The 21,555-nt window shown below is 55.6% G+C and overlaps 8 protein-coding genes across 8 annotated transcripts; 5 read left to right on the forward strand and 3 right to left on the reverse strand.

Moving 5' to 3' along the window:
- Positions 1-2,592: 2,592 nt before the first annotated feature.
- On the forward strand, positions 2,593-4,472 carry BDP55DRAFT_107352 (uncharacterized protein). Its single transcript, XM_060565357.1, has 2 exons — positions 2,593-3,441; positions 3,518-4,472. Exons 1-2 carry the CDS (start codon positions 2,914-2,916, stop codon positions 3,998-4,000), a joined length of 1,011 nt encoding a protein of 336 aa, XP_060430619.1. The 5' UTR covers positions 2,593-2,913; the 3' UTR covers positions 4,001-4,472.
- A 7-nt stretch (positions 4,473-4,479) lies between these two features.
- Positions 4,480-6,643, reverse strand: BDP55DRAFT_608961 (UbiA prenyltransferase family-domain-containing protein). The gene has a single exon (XM_060571151.1). The coding sequence runs from the start codon at positions 6,237-6,239 to the stop codon at positions 4,689-4,691; it is 1,551 nt and encodes a 516-aa protein (XP_060430620.1). The 5' UTR covers positions 6,240-6,643; the 3' UTR covers positions 4,480-4,688.
- A 731-nt stretch (positions 6,644-7,374) lies between these two features.
- Positions 7,375-8,565, forward strand: BDP55DRAFT_727924 (carbohydrate esterase family 15 protein; the record flags this gene model as incomplete). Its single annotated transcript, XM_060579371.1, has 1 exon — positions 7,375-8,565. The coding sequence occupies one exon, from the start codon at positions 7,375-7,377 to the stop codon at positions 8,563-8,565; it is 1,191 nt and encodes a 396-aa protein (XP_060430621.1).
- A 1,055-nt stretch (positions 8,566-9,620) lies between these two features.
- BDP55DRAFT_550607 (uncharacterized protein) lies at positions 9,621-11,252 on the forward strand (the record flags this gene model as incomplete). The annotated part of the gene is made up of 1 exon (XM_060569038.1): positions 9,621-11,252. One exon carries the CDS (start codon positions 9,621-9,623, stop codon positions 11,250-11,252), a length of 1,632 nt encoding a protein of 543 aa, XP_060430622.1.
- A 187-nt stretch (positions 11,253-11,439) lies between these two features.
- BDP55DRAFT_727926 (uncharacterized protein) lies at positions 11,440-12,311 on the reverse strand (the record flags this gene model as incomplete). The annotated part of the gene is made up of 2 exons (XM_060579372.1): positions 11,440-11,672; positions 12,143-12,311. The coding sequence occupies 2 exons, from the start codon at positions 12,309-12,311 to the stop codon at positions 11,440-11,442; spliced, it is 402 nt and encodes a 133-aa protein (XP_060430623.1).
- Positions 12,312-15,588: 3,277 nt separating this feature from the next.
- On the forward strand, positions 15,589-17,414 carry BDP55DRAFT_727927 (F-box domain-containing protein; the record flags this gene model as incomplete). The annotated part of the gene is made up of 3 exons (XM_060579373.1): positions 15,589-15,841; positions 15,904-17,235; positions 17,293-17,414. 3 exons carry the CDS (start codon positions 15,589-15,591, stop codon positions 17,412-17,414), a joined length of 1,707 nt encoding a protein of 568 aa, XP_060430624.1.
- Positions 17,415-17,736: 322 nt separating this feature from the next.
- BDP55DRAFT_727928 (methyltransferase domain-containing protein) lies at positions 17,737-19,100 on the reverse strand (the record flags this gene model as incomplete). Its single annotated transcript, XM_060579374.1, has 4 exons — positions 17,737-17,908; positions 17,965-18,082; positions 18,156-18,757; positions 18,955-19,100. The coding sequence occupies 4 exons, from the start codon at positions 19,098-19,100 to the stop codon at positions 17,737-17,739; spliced, it is 1,038 nt and encodes a 345-aa protein (XP_060430625.1).
- A 1,164-nt stretch (positions 19,101-20,264) lies between these two features.
- Positions 20,265-21,209, forward strand: BDP55DRAFT_550666 (peptidase M50B-like-domain-containing protein; the record flags this gene model as incomplete). The annotated part of the gene is made up of 2 exons (XM_060569041.1): positions 20,265-20,885; positions 20,955-21,209. 2 exons carry the CDS (start codon positions 20,265-20,267, stop codon positions 21,207-21,209), a joined length of 876 nt encoding a protein of 291 aa, XP_060430626.1.
- Positions 21,210-21,555: the final 346 nt, after the last annotated feature.

A 21,555-nucleotide genomic window follows, 5' to 3' on the forward strand; every position in this document is an offset into this window, starting at 1 on the left:
ACAGTGAGGCAACGTGGTGTATTGCATTTTCTTTGAGAGCCAGTTGCTTAGAACTTGGAAGCGAAGGAAGCCCCCTCCTATGGTGCCTCGATCCTGATGTAAGCCACCTCCCAAGCCATGCCTTGTCAGGGTTTGCTTGCCAGGTACGGAGTACAGATAGGCAGTTGAAGAGTGCTGCCGCGAATCGTCATTGGACACAGCTGACAGAAGGAGAACCCATTTGGCGGCTTGGAGGATCATCGTTAGCAGGGACACTATTCGTGCCCCGCGCACTTGGAGAAGCCTGCTAAATGGACCGTGCTCAAGCTATTGGTAGCCCGGCCGGCGTTCCTCTGCCAGTTTGCCACCGGCAATTCGATGCTCTGAGCCTCTGACCCACAGGCTGCGTGGGCAGAAGTCGGCCAAAATTGAATACCTCTTACTTGCGAACCAAAGCCTCATACACATGGTCGTGGCGTGGGATACGCGTCAACGGTAAATCCGAACCACAATCCAATTCCTTAGCGCCATAGCCATCCGTGATCTTGAAAAGATTAGAGTGAATGATTCCGTACTGCCCTTACGATATGGTGATGAATCAAGACTCTGCAGGTGATTCAGCCATCAAAATGGAGAGCGGCGCAAGGCGTTCTTCATACTATCACCAACTTCTGTCATAAGATAGGCCAAAAATTGGCGTCTAACATACAGCTCTGTCGGCTGTGAGGAGATGGGTCCGAGCACAAACGAAGACAAAGGGTCATTCTAAACATCTTTTCATCTGCGACCAAAGACATGTGGAAGACGACATTGCAGCGGCCTACTATCTATAGTATGACTGGGCCATAACTAGGGCTTCACTGCCCTCCGGGTATCGAGTCGAGTGACTGATTCTACATAGCGTGCGGATCGGTAGAAAGCACAAACTTGGCGTTTCCGGCGTCATTCGGGTCAACCTTGGGTCACGAGAGAAACAAGCGCTCGGCTGCGGAGGTTGCTTTGCAGATGCGGCCTTCTACCAAGGGCTGTTTGACATTAATGAAGTGCATAGAGCCCCGGTGATGTGTTGGTTCTACAGGCGATGGAGAGAGAAAGAGAGGGATAAATGGAGACTGGCGAGGGGAGCCGTAGACTCTTCGCTTCGCTTCTATCCAGACTACGAATGCAAACTAAGGTAGTGTAATACTAGGAAATGCTTTGCGTGACACTGCAGCAAACGTTCGAGGAAGAGGAGAGAGACGGGAGCTATACCGGCGAGGAAACGTATCTCTGTGGAGAAACACCGGCCCGCTGTGGATTCGAAAGCAAAAGAGGCTAGCGTGATGCTATTTCCACTCCTGGCCAGTTAAAGCTCCGGCGTCCACTCAACGAGGTCCACTGGTAATGAACCGCCCCACTCTGTACTCCAGGCGCGCGTCTAATTAACCTTCAATCTCAATGTTGCTGCTTTCCCATACCCACTAACCTTACCTTTCCACCTCATGTTATCAACATTCGACACTCTCTCACTTACACTGGGGCTCGAGTCTCGCTCGCTGTCCAGCCCATGGTAGTAGGAATTCAGACATCCAACTTCAGGGAAACCAAGTGGTTCATGCTAGAGTCTATACTCATTCGTCCACGCGCTCTACGAGATCTCCATCTAGTTTCCTGTTGCTCATGCCAGGTACTCGAACGAAGCTGAGCTGCCCGCCCGCTTCGCTTCGCTTCACGACGCGTCTGCTGGCCCCATCTTCGTCGATCGGGCTGCAGATCGGACCCCAGACCCAGTAATCCCTTGCTACCGTTACGTTCAAGTATCCGCATTCAGCGGCAGGCTATAGGTCACTTGGTCTTGACCGTCTTTACTTAGTTCATCTACGACATTGCCCACCTTGCCCACCTACCGCGCGCTCACAATGCAATGCGCCTATCCTTCCTCATCTCCCGTCTACCGCCTCATTGGCTCCTCCACCGCGGCCGTGGGGGCTGCGGACCGATCCAACAACTCTATACAGTCTAGCAGTAGACATTCAACGCTGCCGCCGTCGGCTGCTCGCTACCCTTCTCTCAGGGAGTCGGGACTTTGTCCGACCCCACCCATGTCGTGGCATGATCCAGCCCTAACACGGCCGATAACCTTCTCCAAATGGGAATTGTCGAGCGCGGCAAGGCTGGCGCCTACTCTTACCCACTACCTCTACCGGTCTCAAATCCTCCTTCCAGCCCCAGTCTCTTCCCGTTTGAGCCCTATTGCTCCCTTCTTCGGGACCCCGGCGACCCGTCCGATCATGCCCCAGGGTTTATTGTAGCCGCCCTCCAGACCCGGCCAGTTCTACGCGCCCACTTCAGACTGACGCCCATCCCGATGAGACGTCTGGCCAATGTCTGTGGCTCTAGGACTCGTCGTCTGTCCCTCTGGACACACGAGACGGGTTTCATGGGAGCTCTGGCAGCTCGTTCGGTCTTCTTCTGTCAAGTTGCCCTGTTTCAGACTTCCATGATCCTGGTCCCATCGTAACCGCGCTTCTGTGTCTCTTTGTCTCCCCGGTTGGCCGTGATATTGCTTAAAGTCTGGCCCAATGTCCGGCTTCTCGACCTCCTTTTGACCTTGTATTCGCTTGTCAAGACAGTTCTCTCCATCTCACAACAGTTTTCCTTTTTTCCTCTATCTCCTATTTCCTTTTCTCGTCATAGTCATCATATTTCCTAAATCGGATTTTCTAGATTCCTTCAGTCCGTCAATCTCCTTTCGCTCCATTCTGCCGCCCTACAACCACTACCGACCTTTTCCATAAACCACCTCCAGGCGAGGCGCAGAATCATCATCAACATAACGGGACACTCGCTTCTTTTCTTGCAGGATAATCAGTAATCTGCACGTCTTCACTATATACCGGGCGACTCTTCTTTTTTCTTTTTTTTTCTTCAACATCTACTTTCCCCCGAGTTATCATGCCCAAACACACGCGGGCATCCAGTTCGAGTCACAACCACAACCGTTACAGCAACCCGATGCCAATTTCTCTCGCTCCCGCAGCAAACCCAATCGCAATGTACAACCAACGCATGGCCATGCCGCAGACGGCCTACTACACCTTGCCGTCCTCTTCGGCCCCCATGCAGCAACAGCCGCAGCCCACGTACGAAAGCTACGCCCCGGTGTCTGCGCCCCCGGTTTCCGTGCCTCCGATGCAACACCGCGCCTCTTCGGGAGCCTGGACCCCGCAGGATGATCAGCAGCTGCTCGCGGCCCGCGCCCAGGGCCTCAACTGGAGCCAGATCCAGACCACCTACTTCCCCAACAAGACTCCCAACGCCTGTAGAAAGCGCCATGAGCGCCTGATGGAGCGCAAGGGGGCCGACGACTGGGACAACCGCAAGCTTGAACGCCTGGCCAAGGAGTACATGAGCATGAGAAAGGAGATCTGGTCCGGTCTTGCTGCTCGCACGGGAGAGAAGTGGAACGTCGTCGAGGCCAAGGTACGAGAGACCCTACAATGACATAACATCAAATGATGGGAGAGATGACCCTGGCTAACCTCACACCGGTGTATAGTGCATGTCGAACGGTCTCAAGAACCTACAAAGCGCGGCCCGCGCCGGGGCCAGACGGGAGCGCCTGGAGTCAGGGCAGCCACTACCACCAGGGTATGACGATGACAGCGGCATCAGCGGCCTCGGGTTAACCCCAGTTGACGAGCTAGACGCGTCCTACAGTAGCCCGGAGACCGTCTCCTCCGGACACTCCGCCAGCGGCAGCAGCGCCTCAGCCGCGGGCTACATGGCCTCCCTGCACCACCTCCAGCCCATGCACGCAGCGCAGTACGGCGGCTACGGCCACGCCACCGGCGCCCACCACGGATACACCAGCTCCGTCTCCTCGAACGGCTCCGTCAACGGCGGATACGGCGGCCACGGCCAGTCTCAGTCTCCCAGCCCGTACCTTCACCCCCACGGTCAGCGATTGCCGAGCGTGGATATGGGCATCGACGCCATCATCAACCGACCTGGCGGCAGCCACCAGCAGCAACCCATGTGACTGCATGGCTCCAACAATGAGTCCTCTCAGTGGTCCTAAGTCCCAAGTCCTTGGCTCCTAGGGGTTGAGGATTCCTCACCTTTTCTTTTTCATTCTCCTTATAGGTCATGGCGTTGTCTTGCAGGTTTTCAGGAGGCGTTTTTGGTGTGGCATGGGTATTCAAATTCACCTAAAGATAGGCTTCTGTTTTCGACTTTAGTAAGAAACTTGGGCACTCTTTTCAAGTTATCTTCCTTTTTGCGGGATGGATGAGCAGCACAAAGGGAGCCATCTTTTGCTTCCGCATAATGACGAACGAACTACCAGAACAGCACCTGGGATGGAAGGGAGGTTTTGTGATATTTGTTTTCGATCTTGTATACTAGCATCTATAGAGATACCAGAGGAGAGAGACCAGGTTGAGACAAAAAGGAGGGAGAGGAACCTAGGAAACCGCCAATGGAATGCTTTTTAAACTTGAAAAAAACAAAGGAAATCATCATTTTGAAGAAATACACCCGCGCTTTTCCGTCTTCCCGTATGGAGCAAACATTGGATTTACAGAGAAAGGTGTTTATATCTTTGAACCCGGAAATCTAAGACCGGAGCACCACTATGGGTATTGATGGTTCCCCCCCAACGAGGCAAACGAGCAACACTATCATACAATATCCCGAGTTCTCTACTACAAAACCACACGCCAGCCGCATCACCTATCCCGCGGCACAGGCAACGTAACCGGCATCTCATCCAGCTCATCATCATCCTCCCACTCATCGTCATCATCCACGCCAACAACGCTATTCCACACCCGGCTCCACATACCCTTCTTCTGCAGCAGCGCCAACACCATGACAACAGGCAAATGCCACACGCTCGCCCAGAACAGACCCCGCGCAGACCCCTTATGTCCCTCGTACTTCCAGAACCGCACCGCCTCGCGCGTAAGCCACGCGTTGACGGGCAAACTCGTCACGGCAAAACTCCACTCCGTCACGCCCGCGGCGCAGAGCCCGACGCAGATGGGAATGAAGGCGATGCTATACCGCAGCGCGACGCGCGCGTTGCGCGCAGGGTTCGTCCACGCCAGCATCCGCAGGCCGGCGGCTTTATACTCTTCCCGGATGGACCACGAGAGCGCCATGAAGTGGGGGAACTGCCACGCGAAGAGCAAGCTCGCCATGAGCCAACCGCCGATGGAGCTGCCGTCGCTGGCGAAGAGCAGTTCCCGCCAGGACCCGTCGCCCGAGGCCGTCTCGCCCGCGGCGGCGGCCCAGCCCATGAGAGGGGGGATGCCGCCTACGACGGCGCCTAGCCAGGTATTTGCGGCGCTGAAGGCTTTCATGGGGGTGTACATGCCCGCGTAGATGAAGATGTTTGCGCCGCCGAGGAAGGCGACGGTCGGGTTGACGCCGAAATACAAGGCGCCTACGCCCGTGACGGCGGTGGTGACGGCGAAGAGGACGGCGGCGCGCGTGGAGAGGAGGTTCCTGACGAGGGGCCGGTTCCGCGTGCGCGACATCTTGGCGTCGGTCTTGGGCTCGTAGAGCATGTTCAGAGAGTTTGCCGAGGCGGAGCAAAGAGCCGTGCCGGTGGTGAGGAAGAGGAGCGTCAGCGGGCTCAGGGAGGGGGACTCGGTGATGGCCGGGGAGAGGAAGTCGGTGACGGGGTATAGGGCGTAAGGGGCCATCGCGGTGAGGACGACGAGGGCGGACAGCCGGGGTTTCGAGAGGGAGAGGAGGGTGGAGAAGATGCGGCGGGCCGAGTGGGCGGGTTGTTGAGCGGCGACGCTGGTGAGGGCGGAGGAGGCATCCTGAGAAGGGAGGACGTCGGGGGAGGAGGAGGATGCGGCGGCGGCTGCTTCGGCGGCGGCTTTGCGTCTTGCGGCTTGGCGGCGGCGATGCGGCAGATCATGGTTCACGTCAATTGGTGTCGTCGACTCGGAGCGCGCGGTGGAGGAGGAGGAAGACGAAGACGAGGGCGCCACGGAGGCGGAAGAGCTTCTGCTGCCGAGGGGTCGGGGCCGGGCATTCGTGCGGTCGAGGACGCTATTGGAGAGGAAGTAGCTCGCGCTGAGACGCACTGCGGGTGCTGCCTTTGCAGCCGTCGTCGAGGCGGCCCGGCTCGTGATCAATGGCAGAGAGCTGATGGTGTTGCGGCTGCTACTGCCGGCCCCCGCGCCAAAGGTTTTCCGGACGCATTGACGACAGACATTATCGAGTCGGTGAGGGCGCAAGAGCGAGGTGGAAGCTGGCCGCATTATTGTTGCTCTGCTCTGCGCTCATGTCGGCCTGGGCGAGGAAGAAGCCGGTCGGCGGCGCGGCGCGGCGGGGATGTTTCGCGGGACTGCTCTGTCTCTTTCTCTCTCAAACGCGGACCATTCGGAGGAAGGACGAGGCGTGTTCGAGGGAACCTGAGACGGAGAGGGGTATGACGCGCAGGCGAGAGAGGAGCGATTGGTCCGCTGCTTGGTATCGGTAGGGATTGAGCGGGTTCGTGGACCGAGATTGGGGAGCGTCGGTTTGCGCGGAGAGTGAAAAGAGGGTGGACTGAGAATTGGCAGAGGTTGAAAGACGTAGGAGATCGAGAATCAGCCGGGCGACGGAGATGGATGGGCTCTCGAAATTGTTTAGCCAATCAAGTGGCGGCTGTTGGTGGGAAGAAAAAAAGGTGCCCCACCAGGGCCGGCCGCCTGTCGGCTCCGCGACTCCGCATGCCCGGTGACCCGGTGCATCTCGGCCTCGGCCGCCCGTCTTTTTATTTTTCCGAAGTTAAGGTACGATGACTTCCATCCCTGGACTTGATCATAGTAAAAAGTCCCCCGCCATTGCAACACCCCACAAATGGTTAGTTGAGATGTGTAGCATCAAGTTGCAAAGCTGGACTCGTTCCGCTTGCTGCCCGTACCATTCCTATTCAGCCGGTGCAGATCATTGCTTGGTCTAGTTCTCACTGGCCTCTTTAGGGTCGCACTGGACAGGAAGTGCCAAAAGCAGGCTCGTAATAATCTGGGCCATACCTTCGGCTGTATTGGGTTGGGCATAATAACAGAGCTACTAGATAGTAGCCGGCGGGGAAGTTGACGGTAGTTGAGTAAGCTTAATGATGCGCCGCATGGCTCGCCTGGGGTTGACTTCAGCAGTCTCGTGAGCATGCATTGCCGGCTAATTTGAGGCTCTTTGGAAACAACCGTCATTATCCAAATGATGTACACCAGATGAGAGCGACATAGGTTCCGAATTAAGTACTCCCAGACATCCGTTGATCCGAATCATGCTGAGCATAAGAGGAGATCGTCTCGAGGAACAAGTCATCTCATCCTCTCTGAAGCTCGTCTCATCCGCAGCACCACGAGCCTTCTCTAAACCCAAGATCATCTCTCTCTATATACCATCATGGCTGTACGCGCCTCACTCCTCCTCCTCCTCGCCGGCACGGCCCTAGCCATGCCCGCCGACACACTTTCTATCCGACAAGCCGACTGCGGCAAAGCAAAGACAAACATCCCAGCCGTCAACGACGCAAAGCTCCCAGACCCCTTCACCTTCGCCGACGGCTCCAAAGTCACCACGAAAGCAGACTGGGCCTGCCGCGCCACCGAGATCCAAAACGCCATGGAGCAGTACGAGCTCGGAGACTTCCCCCCGCCCCCGGATAAAGTCGAGGCCTCCCTCTCCGGCAACACCCTCACCGTCAAAGTCACCGTCGGCACAAAGAGCATCAGCATGACCGCCTCCGTCACCAAACCCTCTGGCACGGGGCCCTTCCCCGCCATCATCGGCGTCGGCGGCGCAAGCATCCCCATCCCCGGAACCGTAGCGCAAATCACCTTTGGCAACGACGCCTTCGCCGCCCAGAATGGCCAGGCCAGCAGAGGTCAAGGCCTTTTCTACACCCTCTTCGGCCAGCAACACAGCGCGGGCGCCCTGACGGCGTGGGCGTGGGGCGTAGGCCGCCTCATCGACGGCCTTGAGCAGCTCGGCGACGCCAAAACAGGCATCGACACAAAGAGGCTAGGCGTGACGGGCTGCTCGCGCAACGGCAAGGGCGCCTTCGTCGTCGGCGCGCTGGAGAAGCGCATCGCCCTCACCATCCCCCAAGAATCGGGCTCGGGCGGCGCGGCGTGCTGGCGCATCTCGGATAGCGAAAAGGCCAAAGGGAAAAACATTCAAACATCAAGCCAGATCGTCGGGGAGAACGTCTGGTTCTCGCCCCTGTTCAACACGTGGGCGACGAGGTCGTCGCAGGTGCCCGAGGACCATCACCTGCTGGCCGGGCTCGTTGCGCCGCGCGGGCTGTATGTGGCGGAGAACGATATCGACTGGTTGGGCCCCGTGTCGACGACGGGCTGTATGAAGGCCGGAAGGCTCATTTATCAGGCTCTCGGGGTGCCGGAGAATATGGGGTTCTCGCTGGTCGGCGGGCATAACCATTGCCAGTTCCCGAGCGGGCAGAATGCCGAGTTGACGCAGTATATAAACTACTTTTTGCTCAACTCCGCGACCAAGCCGTCCATCCTCGAGCGCAGCACTGTTAATGTCAGCGTCAAGGATTATGCTACATGGTCGGCGCCGACGCTGACTTGAAGAAGAAGAAGAAGAAGAAGAAGACCGGTGTGTCGGAGAAGTCGTGGATTCCATTGGGAGTGAAGCGCAAAGGGCATTCGGGGAGAAATTGTTGTTGAGGGGCGGAAGATCGGACAGATTCCGTTTTGAATGGGTCATGATTTCAAGACCTGCGTAGCAAGAAATTGAATGATTTGCATGTGCGTAGTAACACAGCATGCAAAAGCAATTATGGGCATTACGTTACCTTGAAGCATGTGAAGATGAGGCTCTTTACACTGCACCTCAATCAACGGTGATGCCATGGGCAGAAACCTCGGCAAGGCGATTTGACGCGCCACAATCCGCGCAAGTCTGTCTGTGCCTGTCACTTCATATGAAATGTCACAATCACGTTGAGAAGATGGGTCGATTCAACGGTATTGGACGTCTTTGACTGTAGCTTGATCTCCAACGAACCAATCAGCATCGTGATTTTCCCAGGGGTTTGCTGCTCACGCTACCAATTCCCATCAAGTCTGCCCGGTGTCTTTGGAGATACTTTTAACCATATCCCGAGGCGGCGGCGGGCTTTCAGATGTAAGCGTTTTAGTAAGAGTTCCAATGGCTCTTCCTCAGCAATTTGGACGAAAAGACGGAGGCAAAACTCGGAGAAAAGAAACAGGGGGGACAACCCCAAGGCGAACGGCAGGTTTGCGATTCGTTTCGTCATCCAATCCACCGCCGGTCCATCCCTCCATCCCCTGCCTTAGCTCGCGGGTCGCCTACAGCGTTTTGTACCGCGTGATTCGGACGATCCCCAACGAAATCTGAACATCACGCGAAAGAAGGACTGGACTCTTGGGACTAGTTTTGTTCTTCACTTCAAGCCCAGGGCCGAGGAACTAATGCTCTGTTTACATCTACACATGGCCATTTTCCCTGTTTCCTCTTTCGTTTGTCTTTTGATAGATAAGAAACCGGTACAGCATCATTTTTACACTCACAGCGACGAGCAATCGCCAGCCTCTCATTTCATGCCCATCACCACCACTACTGCCAAGCATTGAAAATCACAACACCAACACCAGCCCAACATGCTCGGGCGCACGCTTCACGAGTACATCTTCATACGTGCCTGCATAATCCCCCTCCGATACCCAATCATCCCCTACGCAGCCCTCCTCTCCGCATGCCTCCTCGGCGCAAACTACACAACCTCCCCCTCGAAATGGGTCACAACCGCCGCCGTCGTAACATGCATGGCGGCCACGGAACTCATCTACGCCCTCTTCATCTGGCTCCCCTACACAAAGCGCCTCCGGGAACCAGCCTCGCACCCGAGCCCTTCCTCGCCCGCCGATCGCCTGGCCCTCTTTGAGCGGTGCATGGCCACCATCCCCGACTTTGAGCGCTACGTCCGCATGTGGTTTCTGGGCGCAGACATGGCCGACATTCACCGCGACAACGTCCGCGACTTCCTCCTCTGGGCCTTTTTCGACATGGGCGAAAGGGACGTCGAGCAGGCCAGCGCCAGGGACGGGGAGAACTACGACGTGGAGGTGAACCAGTATATCACGCGCAGTGAACGTTTGCTCGGCAAGCCCTTTAAACCCGGTCGCGGCCCGGCAAAGTGCCTGCGCCTGACGATCGATTCCGTAGATACAAAGTACCGCACCGTCTGGTGGTACGCCATCATGGCCTTCCTGGACCACGTCACACACCTGTCCTTGTGGTTCTACGGGTTTCAGTACTACGCTCAGCCGAGGGATAAGGCCATCTTTCCACCTCGTCTACAACAGGTGTTTGCCAGCCAGCGGTCCTCGGCCGGGAATTTAAGCTACTGGCACCGCCCCCATCGCGGGGAAGGTCTGCCGGTCGTCTTCCTCCATGGCATCGGCATCGGGTTGTGGCCCTATGTCCGCTTCCTTGCTGAGATCACCACCATGGGGATAAGAGGTCGCGGCCAGACAGGCGTCATCGCCATCGAAATCCTGCCCGTCTCCTTCCGACTGACTGACCCGCCGCTCGGTAAGGAGGTCTTTCTTCAACAGTTCAAGCAGATAGTAAACCATCACGCCTGGGACAAGTTCACCCTCGTCTCCCATTCGTACGGTTCCATCTTGTCGACCCATGCCATGCGATGCCCAGACCTGCAGGCCAGGATCCCGCGGGCCGTGCTCATTGACCCCGTGAGCATCCTCCTGCACCTGCCCGACGTCGCTTACAACTTCACACGACGTGCGCCATCGACCGCAAACGAGTGGCAGCTGTGGTATTTTGCGAGCATGGACCCCGGGGTCGCCCACTGCCTCGGCAGATACTTTTTTTGGAGGGAAAACGCCATCTGGGCTGACGAACTGGTTGGTCGCACAGCAGGATCGGAATCGGCGGGCGTCGAGCGGCAGGAAGCGAGGCAGGTCACCGTATGCCTGTCCGGACTGGACCTGATTGTCGACAGCCACGCTGTCGCCAGGTATTTGGCCGAAGGTGGTCAGGGCCAGCAGGCGGGACACCCCGCATGGTTGCAAGGCGAGCATGGCCGGCGTAACGTTGCCGGACCAAAGGCTGGACCCATACCGGGCATGGGTTATGAGAGTCACCGTTCCGCTGGGTCAGGCATCGACATCCTTTGGTTCCCAGACAAGGACCACGCGCAGGTCTTTGATTCTCCCAGGGCTATAGCGCGAATCGTGGGTGCCATATGGGGTGATGATGAAGCAAGGTAGAGATGCTCGATAGACATCATGATATTGGCGGAATCCCACCGGGAAAGCGACAGTTCACTTTTGCCCTGCAAAGTTAATCTTTTCGAGTGGTGTATGATATAATGCTTCTCCTGCTGCCACACATCGAGCAAGCGGTCAGTCACCACGAGTTGGAGTCCGTCTCCACGACCGAGCGATGGGATATGGGTTACTTCGCCCGGTCACCTCCCCAATCCGTCAAGCCTACCGTAACCGGCTGGGAACCGCTGCGAGTAATGACCCACACGGTATCTTGATCCGACTCATTTAGTAGTTGGTGCTCCGTCCAGGACGGAATGAAGGCAAAGTCACCCGAAGACAGTTCGTGCCGCTTGACATCTTGCCCTGCACCGGGGCTCACTAGCAGGATGCCGGTCCCGGAAGCCATGTAGAGAATGGTATCTTGGCAAGCATTAGAGATACATCGCCAAGAGAGCGAAGATAGGTCGCTAAGGTGTAAGAAGGAGATGGTGGGTTGGAATGGGGGAAAAGATTAATCCTGACCTTGCTCGCCGTGATGGCGGATAGCCGATGTCGCATGTGGGTTCAAAGTAATGACTACTTGAGTTAGTTTAAGAAAACGTGGCAGTACAAAAGACACAAGGCAATGCGAGGAACCAGGGTTGGTAAAATCATGGCAAGCACGACCTGAGTATTGTTGCCCAAGGGCTAACATTACAGTTACCGGTTGCGACGCTACCTTCTGGCCGGCAAGCTGGCGGTCCGGGCAGGTAACGACAGCTAGGGAATACGGCGGGAAAGGCGGTGCGTGATGCCAGAGCAGGTCACGTACGAGTACAGAGAACGAGAGGGAGAGGGAGAGGCGTTCGTAGTGGCAGGGGAGACGGCTTCCTAGACCAAGTTGGACTTACCGGAGGCGCAGAGCTTATCGCTTTTGCTGACAACGGCATCGGCCTCGTTGGCAGAAGCGGGATTCAGAGTTGCATCGGGAGGGCGGAGGGTGCTCGCTTTGGTGACGGATACCGAGGAAGAAACGATCATGGGTATCAGGTCGTTGATGAGCGGGATCAGAGACGCCATAGTGACGGTCCTGCAGAGCAGCAGGGCGCCCGCGCGCGCAAAAGCGAGCGGGTTTCCAATATCCCGGCGGTTCCTTGGCCTGCTGGCGTGCTCCGTTATGATCTGGCCGGTCTCGGCTGATCCGCCCGCGGAGAGGGAGATGAAGGTTGGATGGCCGTAGTTGGGTGTTCCGCTTGATGAGGAGCGAGGTCTGAGTCGAGTTTCCGTGGTATTGTAGGATATTGGGTGATGGTGAGGACAGCCTTCCACTGGCGGGCGGAAGCTATTACCAAGTAGGAAGGAGACGTCGGACGGATCCCTAGGTGAGGTGGGAACTAGGGGGGAGCTCCGGCAGTGGATTGAGCAAGTATGTAGCGTAAGGTCTGGATATTTCCGTATAGCAAGGCGTAAGGTGGTATCAACAACGTTCAGAAGACAGGATATAGGCGGGTAGGTTGATGCGTATATTCTCCCATAGTCGTACGGAATGGTTCGTTGAAGTTGAGTTGGTTTTTGGTTTGCGAGAATTGAAACGTCAGTCTTCGATAAATGAGTGGTGAGTCGAAGCGAGATCAAGCAATGAAACCGAAAGTCTCTCAAGCTTGAACGGCTGTGCTGTTGTGGTTGTTGTTGGTGGTGAATCAAGGGTCAATGCCTCCCGACTCCTCAGGTTGATGGAGTTGGCCGTCCCTGCAATGAGCGAAAAATGGAGGAAGAGGAAGGAGGGGAGGAGGAACCACCTACCTACCTAATCGGGTAGGAGGACTAGTAGACCTGTTTTGGATACTATGTCACCTAACTACATAAGTCAATAGACACTACCTAGAAACACAGAGAGAGAGGAAAAGAATTCTTTCTGAGATTCAAGGATCAACTAAAGCCTCGAATAGTCGAATCCTATTCCTAAAGACACCGCCATCAAGCAGAGTTACGACACGGCCAATTAAAGTATCCCGCAGGCTCGCCGCAAAGGTTCCTGTCCGACAAGCCTTGGCTGGGACTTTTTGAAGCAATGTGGATTCAATCGCGACCAGATAGACCAGTTGCTATAGGTCAGAAAGGTCAGGCCCTTTTGCGGCGAGATGTACGGATAATGCGAGAGCAAGCTGGAGAGAGCATGGCACGTTCTTGGCTTGGCCAATGTGATGTGATGCATTGGTCGTTCAGCAAACCGTAAACATGCGCGGAAGAGCTGGGGTTTCTTGCTCCGTGGTCACCTCGGGCAGTCTTTGGGCATGGCAGCTCCAGAGACAGGTGGGTTCAAGCCCAACCTAAGTCAACGGTCATGAATGGTCGGAACTCTCAACGACAATCTCCTGCAATGCGCCGGACAGCCGAAGGGATGAGTGTAGGTATCAGTTGAGTGAGGTCTCCGTATGGATACACGAAAATGACAGGTACTCCTGAGTTGCCCTGATTCATGACCACCTCAGGCTCGCTTCTGCCCAAGGCCAAGATAAGCAAGGCCAAGATGCTTATCTTGGCCCAACATCAAGGTACCTTGGGTACTTTGTGATTGAAGGTATGCTGGAGTCGTCAGTCGGGTGGCTAGTTGGGTAAATGCGATGGCGTTATTGATCCGGGCCGTAAGACTCCAGGGGACGGGCAGGAGGTGAGGTAGGTGGTACCTAGGGTACTTACTTACCTTAGCTGCTTAGGCACCTTATCTCGTCTCTCGTCACCCGATAAGCGACAGACCCTAAAGTCACTGACCTCATTCCCCAAGAGGTACGGGGTAACTACTTCGTACTTCAAGTAAGCTCTCTCCTTAGTCAGCTCCGTCCCCGCAATCCGCTTCCATTCCGGTTCCGGTTCTCGGTACCTGGAGTGCCTGACCCTTGACGGTGCACCACTGCACTTCCACCCTTTCCAACGCACCAGGATCAAGACGCGACTCGATGCACCCTTCTCTAGGTAATGCTTGGGCCTTGGCTCCCCTTTGCGGCACAGCATGCTAGCTGCATGATTCCTCACTAAGGTCACCGACAAATACCTACCTTACTTCACTCGAGCACCTCATGAGACGAGATGCAAGACCACGCTCACGCTTGCACTAGCTGGGTGAGATGCTGCAGCAACACGCATTGCTTCCACATGCACCACCGGCGTGGCAGGCACAGTAATATCCGCTTCTATTCTTGGACTTCCACCTCCACGGTTGACCACCATGTTCCAACGGGATATCTCACTTGAGGAACCACAGGGCACACTTCGTACACACGTATCAACATCTTGGTGTTAGTCGCTGGCCTTGGACGAACGCCCTTCCTCTTCCGGGCATCACATTCCACTCATCCTCTAAGTTACCCCCCCGTCCAGGTTCCAGTCACCGATTGGCGCTGCATTAGTCCTGTGGCCCGGGGACGGCGACGGCGGCATACCTTGCTTCAACCAAGGCCCTTTTGTCTGTTTCGGTCCTATATCCGCCTGCGCCACCGACCCTGACCTGGAACCTGAACCTGGCCCCGACCAACCTTACCGCAACGTCCTCTCGAGTCTCGACATCCATCATCTGTCTCGGCACATCCAGCCGCATGTCGTCGCATACGCCTGCGGAATCTAGATCCATCTATCCATCCTCTCCGGCACGCGACTTGTTCATGGTTGGTGGTTTCAAGCATCTAAACCGCTAACCATTTCCATTGGCACTACGGAGCACACCCACCACGCCAAACCTTCTGCCCCGCCTCGGCTGTCGTTGCCGCTGCTACTGCTGTGCCGACCGTGCTGTCATCGCTGCTTTCCCTCATCCCCGGCCTGAGCCTGGGGTGGATTAGCTACTGTGTATGCGCCGTAACCGGGGGGTCGCAAAGAGGAACTTCTGGCCCGTCCGCGACCGCAACCAAAAAGTTCATGCTATTGTTGCATACACGCACGCACCCGACACTCCCTCACCCCGGCTGGTCGGAGACGTGGAGACCAAACCTGGAGTCATGACCCCAACATTGCGAGCACTGACGACTCCTATATGCACCACCCTTGGGCGACCCGAGCCTCCGTGATAGACTGCCGCTGGAATCATCGAGACATCGACGCAATTTGACACATGCTGCAAGCAGCGCCAATATTTCATCCTATCCGAATCGTTCTCGTCCGCAACATTGCTCTCTAGCCCGAAGAAACAACCCCCGCCGCTGCATACTCGCATTGCAGCCACTCGCCAAACCTTCGTGAGAGAGTATTGGATCGCCCAACAAGCCACAAGAATAGCCCGCCCCCTTCGCAGTCAGGAGCCCTCGGAACGGCGTTCGACGTCACAATTCTTTTACCCCGAAGAGGCATGGATACGACCTGCGAAATGGCTACGAGTCCTCCCTCGCCCTCCAGCTCCGCCGCGGATTCGGATGCGCCAACTCACGACACCATGTCAACCGCCAGCGGTAGCAATTACGGCGGCATCGACCCCGAAGTCGAGGAAAACCTCTACATATTACCATATGTATCTGAAGAGGGACTACGGAGCGATGCCACAGATCACCGTAAAACGATTGGAAGCTCTAGGGACGACTACTATCCCCTTCCTTCCGACTTCAACATTGCCGCCTCGGGCAGTATGTCTTCCGTCCTTATTTGACCTCTGATTAACCCGACTGACTCATCGCTTCTGTGCTAGCTTTGCCTTCCCTGCCGTCAGACAGCAGTTGCCGTCTACTCGCACTTCCTTCCGAACTCATCGATGCGATCCTAGCCTATTTGCCTCCATGCGACCTGGCGATCGTAGCGGAGACCTGCCGAATCCTTCACGCCCACGCTGCGTCTGATGTTCACTGGTATCAGAGGGTGCAAGCCAATGTTCCTGGAGAGAAAGTCACAACTCCTTACCCATGCCGCACATACCGCGAACTCTACGCCGCACACGACCCGAGATGGTTTCTACCAAAGTACAAAATCTGGTTCTGCGATCGTGACCTCATGGGCAAGATGATGATCGTCAGGTATGACCAGCGGAGGGGCTGTATTGAAGGATATCAGTTGTTGGCTGTCAGCAACCGTACTACGTATCAGCACTGGCCTGCCGACCACAGTGTGATTATACATGCTTTCGAACCTCAGGTCAAACTTCATTTGGACAAGCCGGTACTACAATTCCATGCTCGCCGCCCAGCCGAAGACGAGGGACTGTTGGGTAGTTTGGGACAACGATTTCTGCCCGAGGTACCAATGTCAATTCACGACCCAAATGATGCCATGTTTTGCAACTTTTTGATGGCTCGCCCTCTAGACGGTGCAACGGCTACATCGAGAATGGACGGTGTGTTTCCTTACGGGAATGTCTGGCCTCCACCAGCCATTCCTGCCCGTCACAGAGTGTCTGGTGTAATTTCTGGTTTGGATGGGGATGACCTTGCCCCTGGCGACCAACCGACGAGAAGAGCTGAAGCCTCGGACCAGGCCTTCCGGATTCGGCAGTGGATGGAGATGGCAGGGTCCCCAACACCGGGTCTTTTCCTCGGGCCTGGGCCTGTAGGTATCATACAAGCCATTCAAGCCAACATGGGTATGGCTTCTCGTGGTGTCACTGGCGTGCGTATTGGCGAAGAAGTCATCACATACTCAACCCTCGATCCTGTTGTCTACACGCCAACGGAGCTCAAACCATGGCGAGGTATCTGGGTTGGAGATTATAGCGGGCATGGTTGCGAGTTCTTGTTGATCAATCAGCCCGATGACGAGGAAGTCTCGGATGAGGAACTCGGTCTTGTCCGTGGCTCTGATGAGTCTGACAAAGAGTGGACGCAGCGCCGTATTGACGCAAGAGTCTACCGGGGCCGCTTAGAGGCAACTAAACTCACTGGCGACCCCAACGTCCCGCGAGGAGAGTATACCTTTGTTGCGGACGATTTGGGCGAGGCAGGCTTCGTTGGCATTGCTCAAGAGCCACCGTTTCAGGGCACACGAGTCGTCAAGAGCAAAGGCCATGTCGCTGGAACGGGCTTCTTAGATGGTATGTCACCCCTTTTGCAAAGCCAAGATTTGGATACCTGCTAACCATTTTCTTCAGACAAGTATATTGAGTCTCAGCTTATGCTAGTCTCCCATGACCGACTTGCTCAATACTGGGTCGGATTTGGCCATATCAGCTTCTTCGAGCGAGTCAACATTGACGAGTTCGTAGCTCCCTGATTTGCACGGTTGTAGTCAAGCTAGGTTGAGGTTGTTGTAAGAGGACAGGCTTCCTCGATGTCATTTCTGAGGAAGATTTGTGGTTGTTTTTCCAGCTCAATTTTCAGCTTCGCAAAGACAGGGATTGTATTAAAGGCTTTGTAATGTAAATACGTACGTCCGATGACTTAACGGCTGGGAATCGACTGAGTTGCATCCATGTAGAAGGCAATACCATTGTAATCAACAGCTGTGTTTATGATACGACTCGTTCGTTTTTCGTGCATCATGGGGCCCAGAGCTACATTCCCACCTTGAGATTATTTCATCTTCAAGATCCTCTCTACGCTTTCCCGCTAGACTTCTCAAAAGAGATGACAGCATATCGGAAAGTCCCATTAGCATACCCACGCCTCATTGCGCGGAAAGACTGCAAGAATGCGATACCATCTCGGCCCTGACTGAAGGCAAAGGCCCACAGGGAGGGGTTCTGGACCAGAGTCCATGTGATGTCCCTAGACAGTGTTATTCTGGGCCACTTTATGTAGTCTTACTTTACGTGGCCACTCACCAAGTTCTGGCCACTTCCTTGCTGATATCCTTTGGGCCCGCGAGCAAGGACAGCCCGGCACCTTTGGCAAAATCGATGTAGCCCTGCTGCGTGCAAAGCGGTGGAAGAAGCATGCCATCTGATATATAGCCAGTCAACAATCAGTTTCTCACCTCTTCATTCAGAGTAAATACGGGAGTGGTTAAACACACCTTCAATCGGCTTAAGATCATTAGCAAACTCCGTTTCGGTGACATTCTCAGCCTTGAACCAATCCGCCAACGCGAGCTTCCCGCCAGGCTTGAGGACCTTGAATGCATTCTCAAAGAAGAGGGCCTTGTTGGGGAAATGGCTCAGCGCCTCGCTGATCCACACGGCTTCAAACGAAGCGCTCTGCCCAGCAAAGAAGTCGCCCATCTTTTCGGCGTCGAGCTCGATGAAGCGAATCCTGCCGCGGCCGAGCGGGACGAAGCCATCGGCGTCGGCTTCGATTTCCTTTGCCTTGTCCGACGTCTCCGTCGCAGACGCAGCAGACGCAGTGGACGTAGCAGATGCCTGTTGCTTTCCCGCCTCAGCCTTTGTGAGTCTGTTGGCGATCTCGACCTGCTTGGTCGAGATGGTGATGCCTGTCACAGAACAGCCGAGGGTCGAGACGAGGTAGCGGGAGGTGCCGCCGATGCCGCAGCCGACGTCGAGGACGTTGCTGTTCTCGCTGACGCCGGAGAGCTGGAGGAGGAGCTGGATGAGCTTTACTTGGGCTTGTTCTTTTGTTTCGGAGCCGTCTTCCCAGTAACCGTGGTGGATGTGTTCACCCCTGCAACACGGGGAGCAAGTCAGCTTCGGCGGATATGGTCACACAGCACCGGGACTTGATGCGTGAGGAGGGCACAGACTGGGTTCAGTCTAAGTCTGGGTGTCAAGAATGCGGAAGTGTGTTGCGCCTCAATTGAGACTGGAGGTCTTGTCACGAAGCGTGCGCACGGGACGGAGATAAAGCCAGTGACAGCTTACCAAAGACTCAGATAGTAGTCACTCGCGAGGTCATAGTGAGTCTTGATCCTGTCCTTGAGAGCCTGCATAGTCGAGTGAGCCAGACCCATGGGAGTGTCATATTGCTTGCTGAGCTCCGTATTGGAGGTGTCCACTGCAGTAGCCATTGTTCGTCGATGCAGGACTAAGAAGAGTGCAAGTAAAGATGAAGTCAATCACGATACAACTGAGGACTGCTGTAGCTTTCGTTGATTCTCAAACCAGATGGATTGGCACTCGGAATTGACCAGAAATGGACAGCTGTTTGGTGGCTTCGGGAGCTTAGTATCAGATGGGAGCTTCTAAGCCAGTAGGAAGGAGCATTAGGGTATTAGGAACAGTCCACACATTTCTTCTTCAAGACAAGATGGTTGGGAAACCCCGCGTGCAGCTATTAGGTTGCTCGTATTCGGGGGCCGAGGCAGCACCTCAGCGACCTAAGGTAAGGTTGATAATGTTGAGCCGCCGGCGCATGAGTTGCACCGCACCACCACCGAGTGAGGGAGGGCACTACAACTCTGTGAGAGACGTCATGTTTTCGTTGGGTGAAACGTGAAAGCCAAAACGTCCACCTGCATGAATGGTATCGATCCTTGTGGTTCCCTTAGCATTATGTAATAACGGATTGCTGGTTGTCATATCCAGAAAATCAAGCCACATACACCAGCCACCTTTATCAAATCACGTGAATTGAAGCCACACATTCCAAAAATAGCAAACCGGCCCTGCCCAGCCACCACGACCGCGACCACTGCCACGACAACAGCGGCAGCATGTCGCAGTGTGGCAGTGCCAATGCTCAGCGTCAGTGCCGGGTGCCGGGTGGGGCCGGGTGGACCCCTTTTCATCTGCCAGGGCCTTTCAAAGTTGGTTCAGATCCCAGGCCGTCCAAGGCGCGTCCCCCAGCCTGTCTGTGCTTGGGGAAAAATACTGGAGTTCAGACGAGAGAGGCCGACCACGAGGAAGACCTCCTGTGACCTGAAGAACCTGGCAAAGAGACAAGAAAAAAGGAGAAACGGGGGGAATGCGGCCCAGCCTCAGCCCAGCCCACCTCCACGTAAGCCCTGCAACTTGCACCAGCTTGTTTACGTATCTGTCGTAATACCAAAGGCATTTCGTATGATCAGGTTGCCAAGTACGAATACTCTGCTTATACATATGAGAAACTCTCGCTTCTGACACTCCGCGACCGGTCTTGACCTCTCTCTTTCTTGTGTTTACTCACTCATTCACCACAACCTCCACACCCAGTCTGTCGCTATTGATACAACCAAGCAACCAAAAACTTCACCATGGCCCCCGTCCCTCCAACAACGGCCAGGCAGAGCCTCGCTCGCGCTGGTGCCATCGCAAACCAAGTCTGGAAGAGAGCCGCCGTCGTCGTACTCCCCGAAGTCGCCCGCGCAACAACCAAGCACGCCCTCGCCCGCCGCGATCTCACCGTCAACCACACCCAGGCCGTCACCCTAGGCGTCATCGGCGCCTACGCCGTCATCATCGCCATCCTCTGGAACGTGCCCTTTCTCCGTCAGGTCCTCTGGCCCTTCAAGATGCTTGTCATTGCCTTTCACGAATTCGGTCACGCCATCACCGCTTGCTGTACCGGCGGCAAGGTCCTCTCTATTACTCTGGACCCCAACGAGGGCGGTGCCACGCTCATGAAGGGCGGCAAGCAGGCCATCACCCTTCCTGCGGGCTACTTGGGCTCATCGCTCATCGGCGGGCTGCTCATCTTTTGTGGCTTCAACATTAACGCGTCCAAGATTGCCTCCATGGTTCTTGGCGTATGTTTCCTGTTGACTCTTTGGTGGGGAAAGCGGGATTGGCTTACGATTCTCACTGTTCTTCTTGCTGTTGGTCTGCTCGTCGCGGCGTGGTTCATTTCCCACGCTCAAGCCCTCAGATTCGTTGTTGTAAGTCAAACCTGCCATCTCATTTAATTTGTGCGTGGTCAGAAATCAGTCAGGCTAACAAATTCGTAGCTCTTCATCGGAGTCATGAGCTCACTCTACTCCGTATGGGATATCTGCGACGATCTCATCATGCGCAAGGTCAACAGCTCCGACGCGAGCGTCTTTGCTCAACGCTACGGCGGATCCTCTCGCTGCTGGGGCCTGATTTGGTCCTTCATCAGTGTCGCTTTCATGGCCGTCGCCATCGTCGCAGGTCTCGCCGCTTTCCCTCAATCATTTTCCGAGCAGGAGAGCGACTCCAAGAGCTTCTTGCCTACGAGATGAGGAATCGATCGGGGGGGTTCCAGGACTTCTCGTCCTTGGAGGTTCGGGTTGCATCACCGATAGACCTGCACGGACTTCGGTGGTCTACATTGAGGCATCCCGCGAGCTCTGCTACGAATTACGACTGTAACGAACGATATCCACTAGACGCGCGACGCGTCGCGCCGACGAAGCTGATTTTTTTCTTCTCCTCTTTCGACGATCCGTCGGCGACTCCGACTGCGTCCCCGCGGGAATGCGCCTTGGGCAGACGTAGTGGCATTCGCCCACATCCCGCTTTTTGGGTGGAGACGTGACGACGATTGCCATTGAGAGCCGACCGGTCTTGGCGGCTTACAGAGCATTG

This window comes from Colletotrichum godetiae, assembly GCF_030913485.1.
Source record: "Colletotrichum godetiae strain CBS 193.32 chromosome Unknown BDP55scaffold_17, whole genome shotgun sequence".
NCBI lineage: Eukaryota > Fungi > Ascomycota > Sordariomycetes > Glomerellales > Glomerellaceae > Colletotrichum > Colletotrichum godetiae.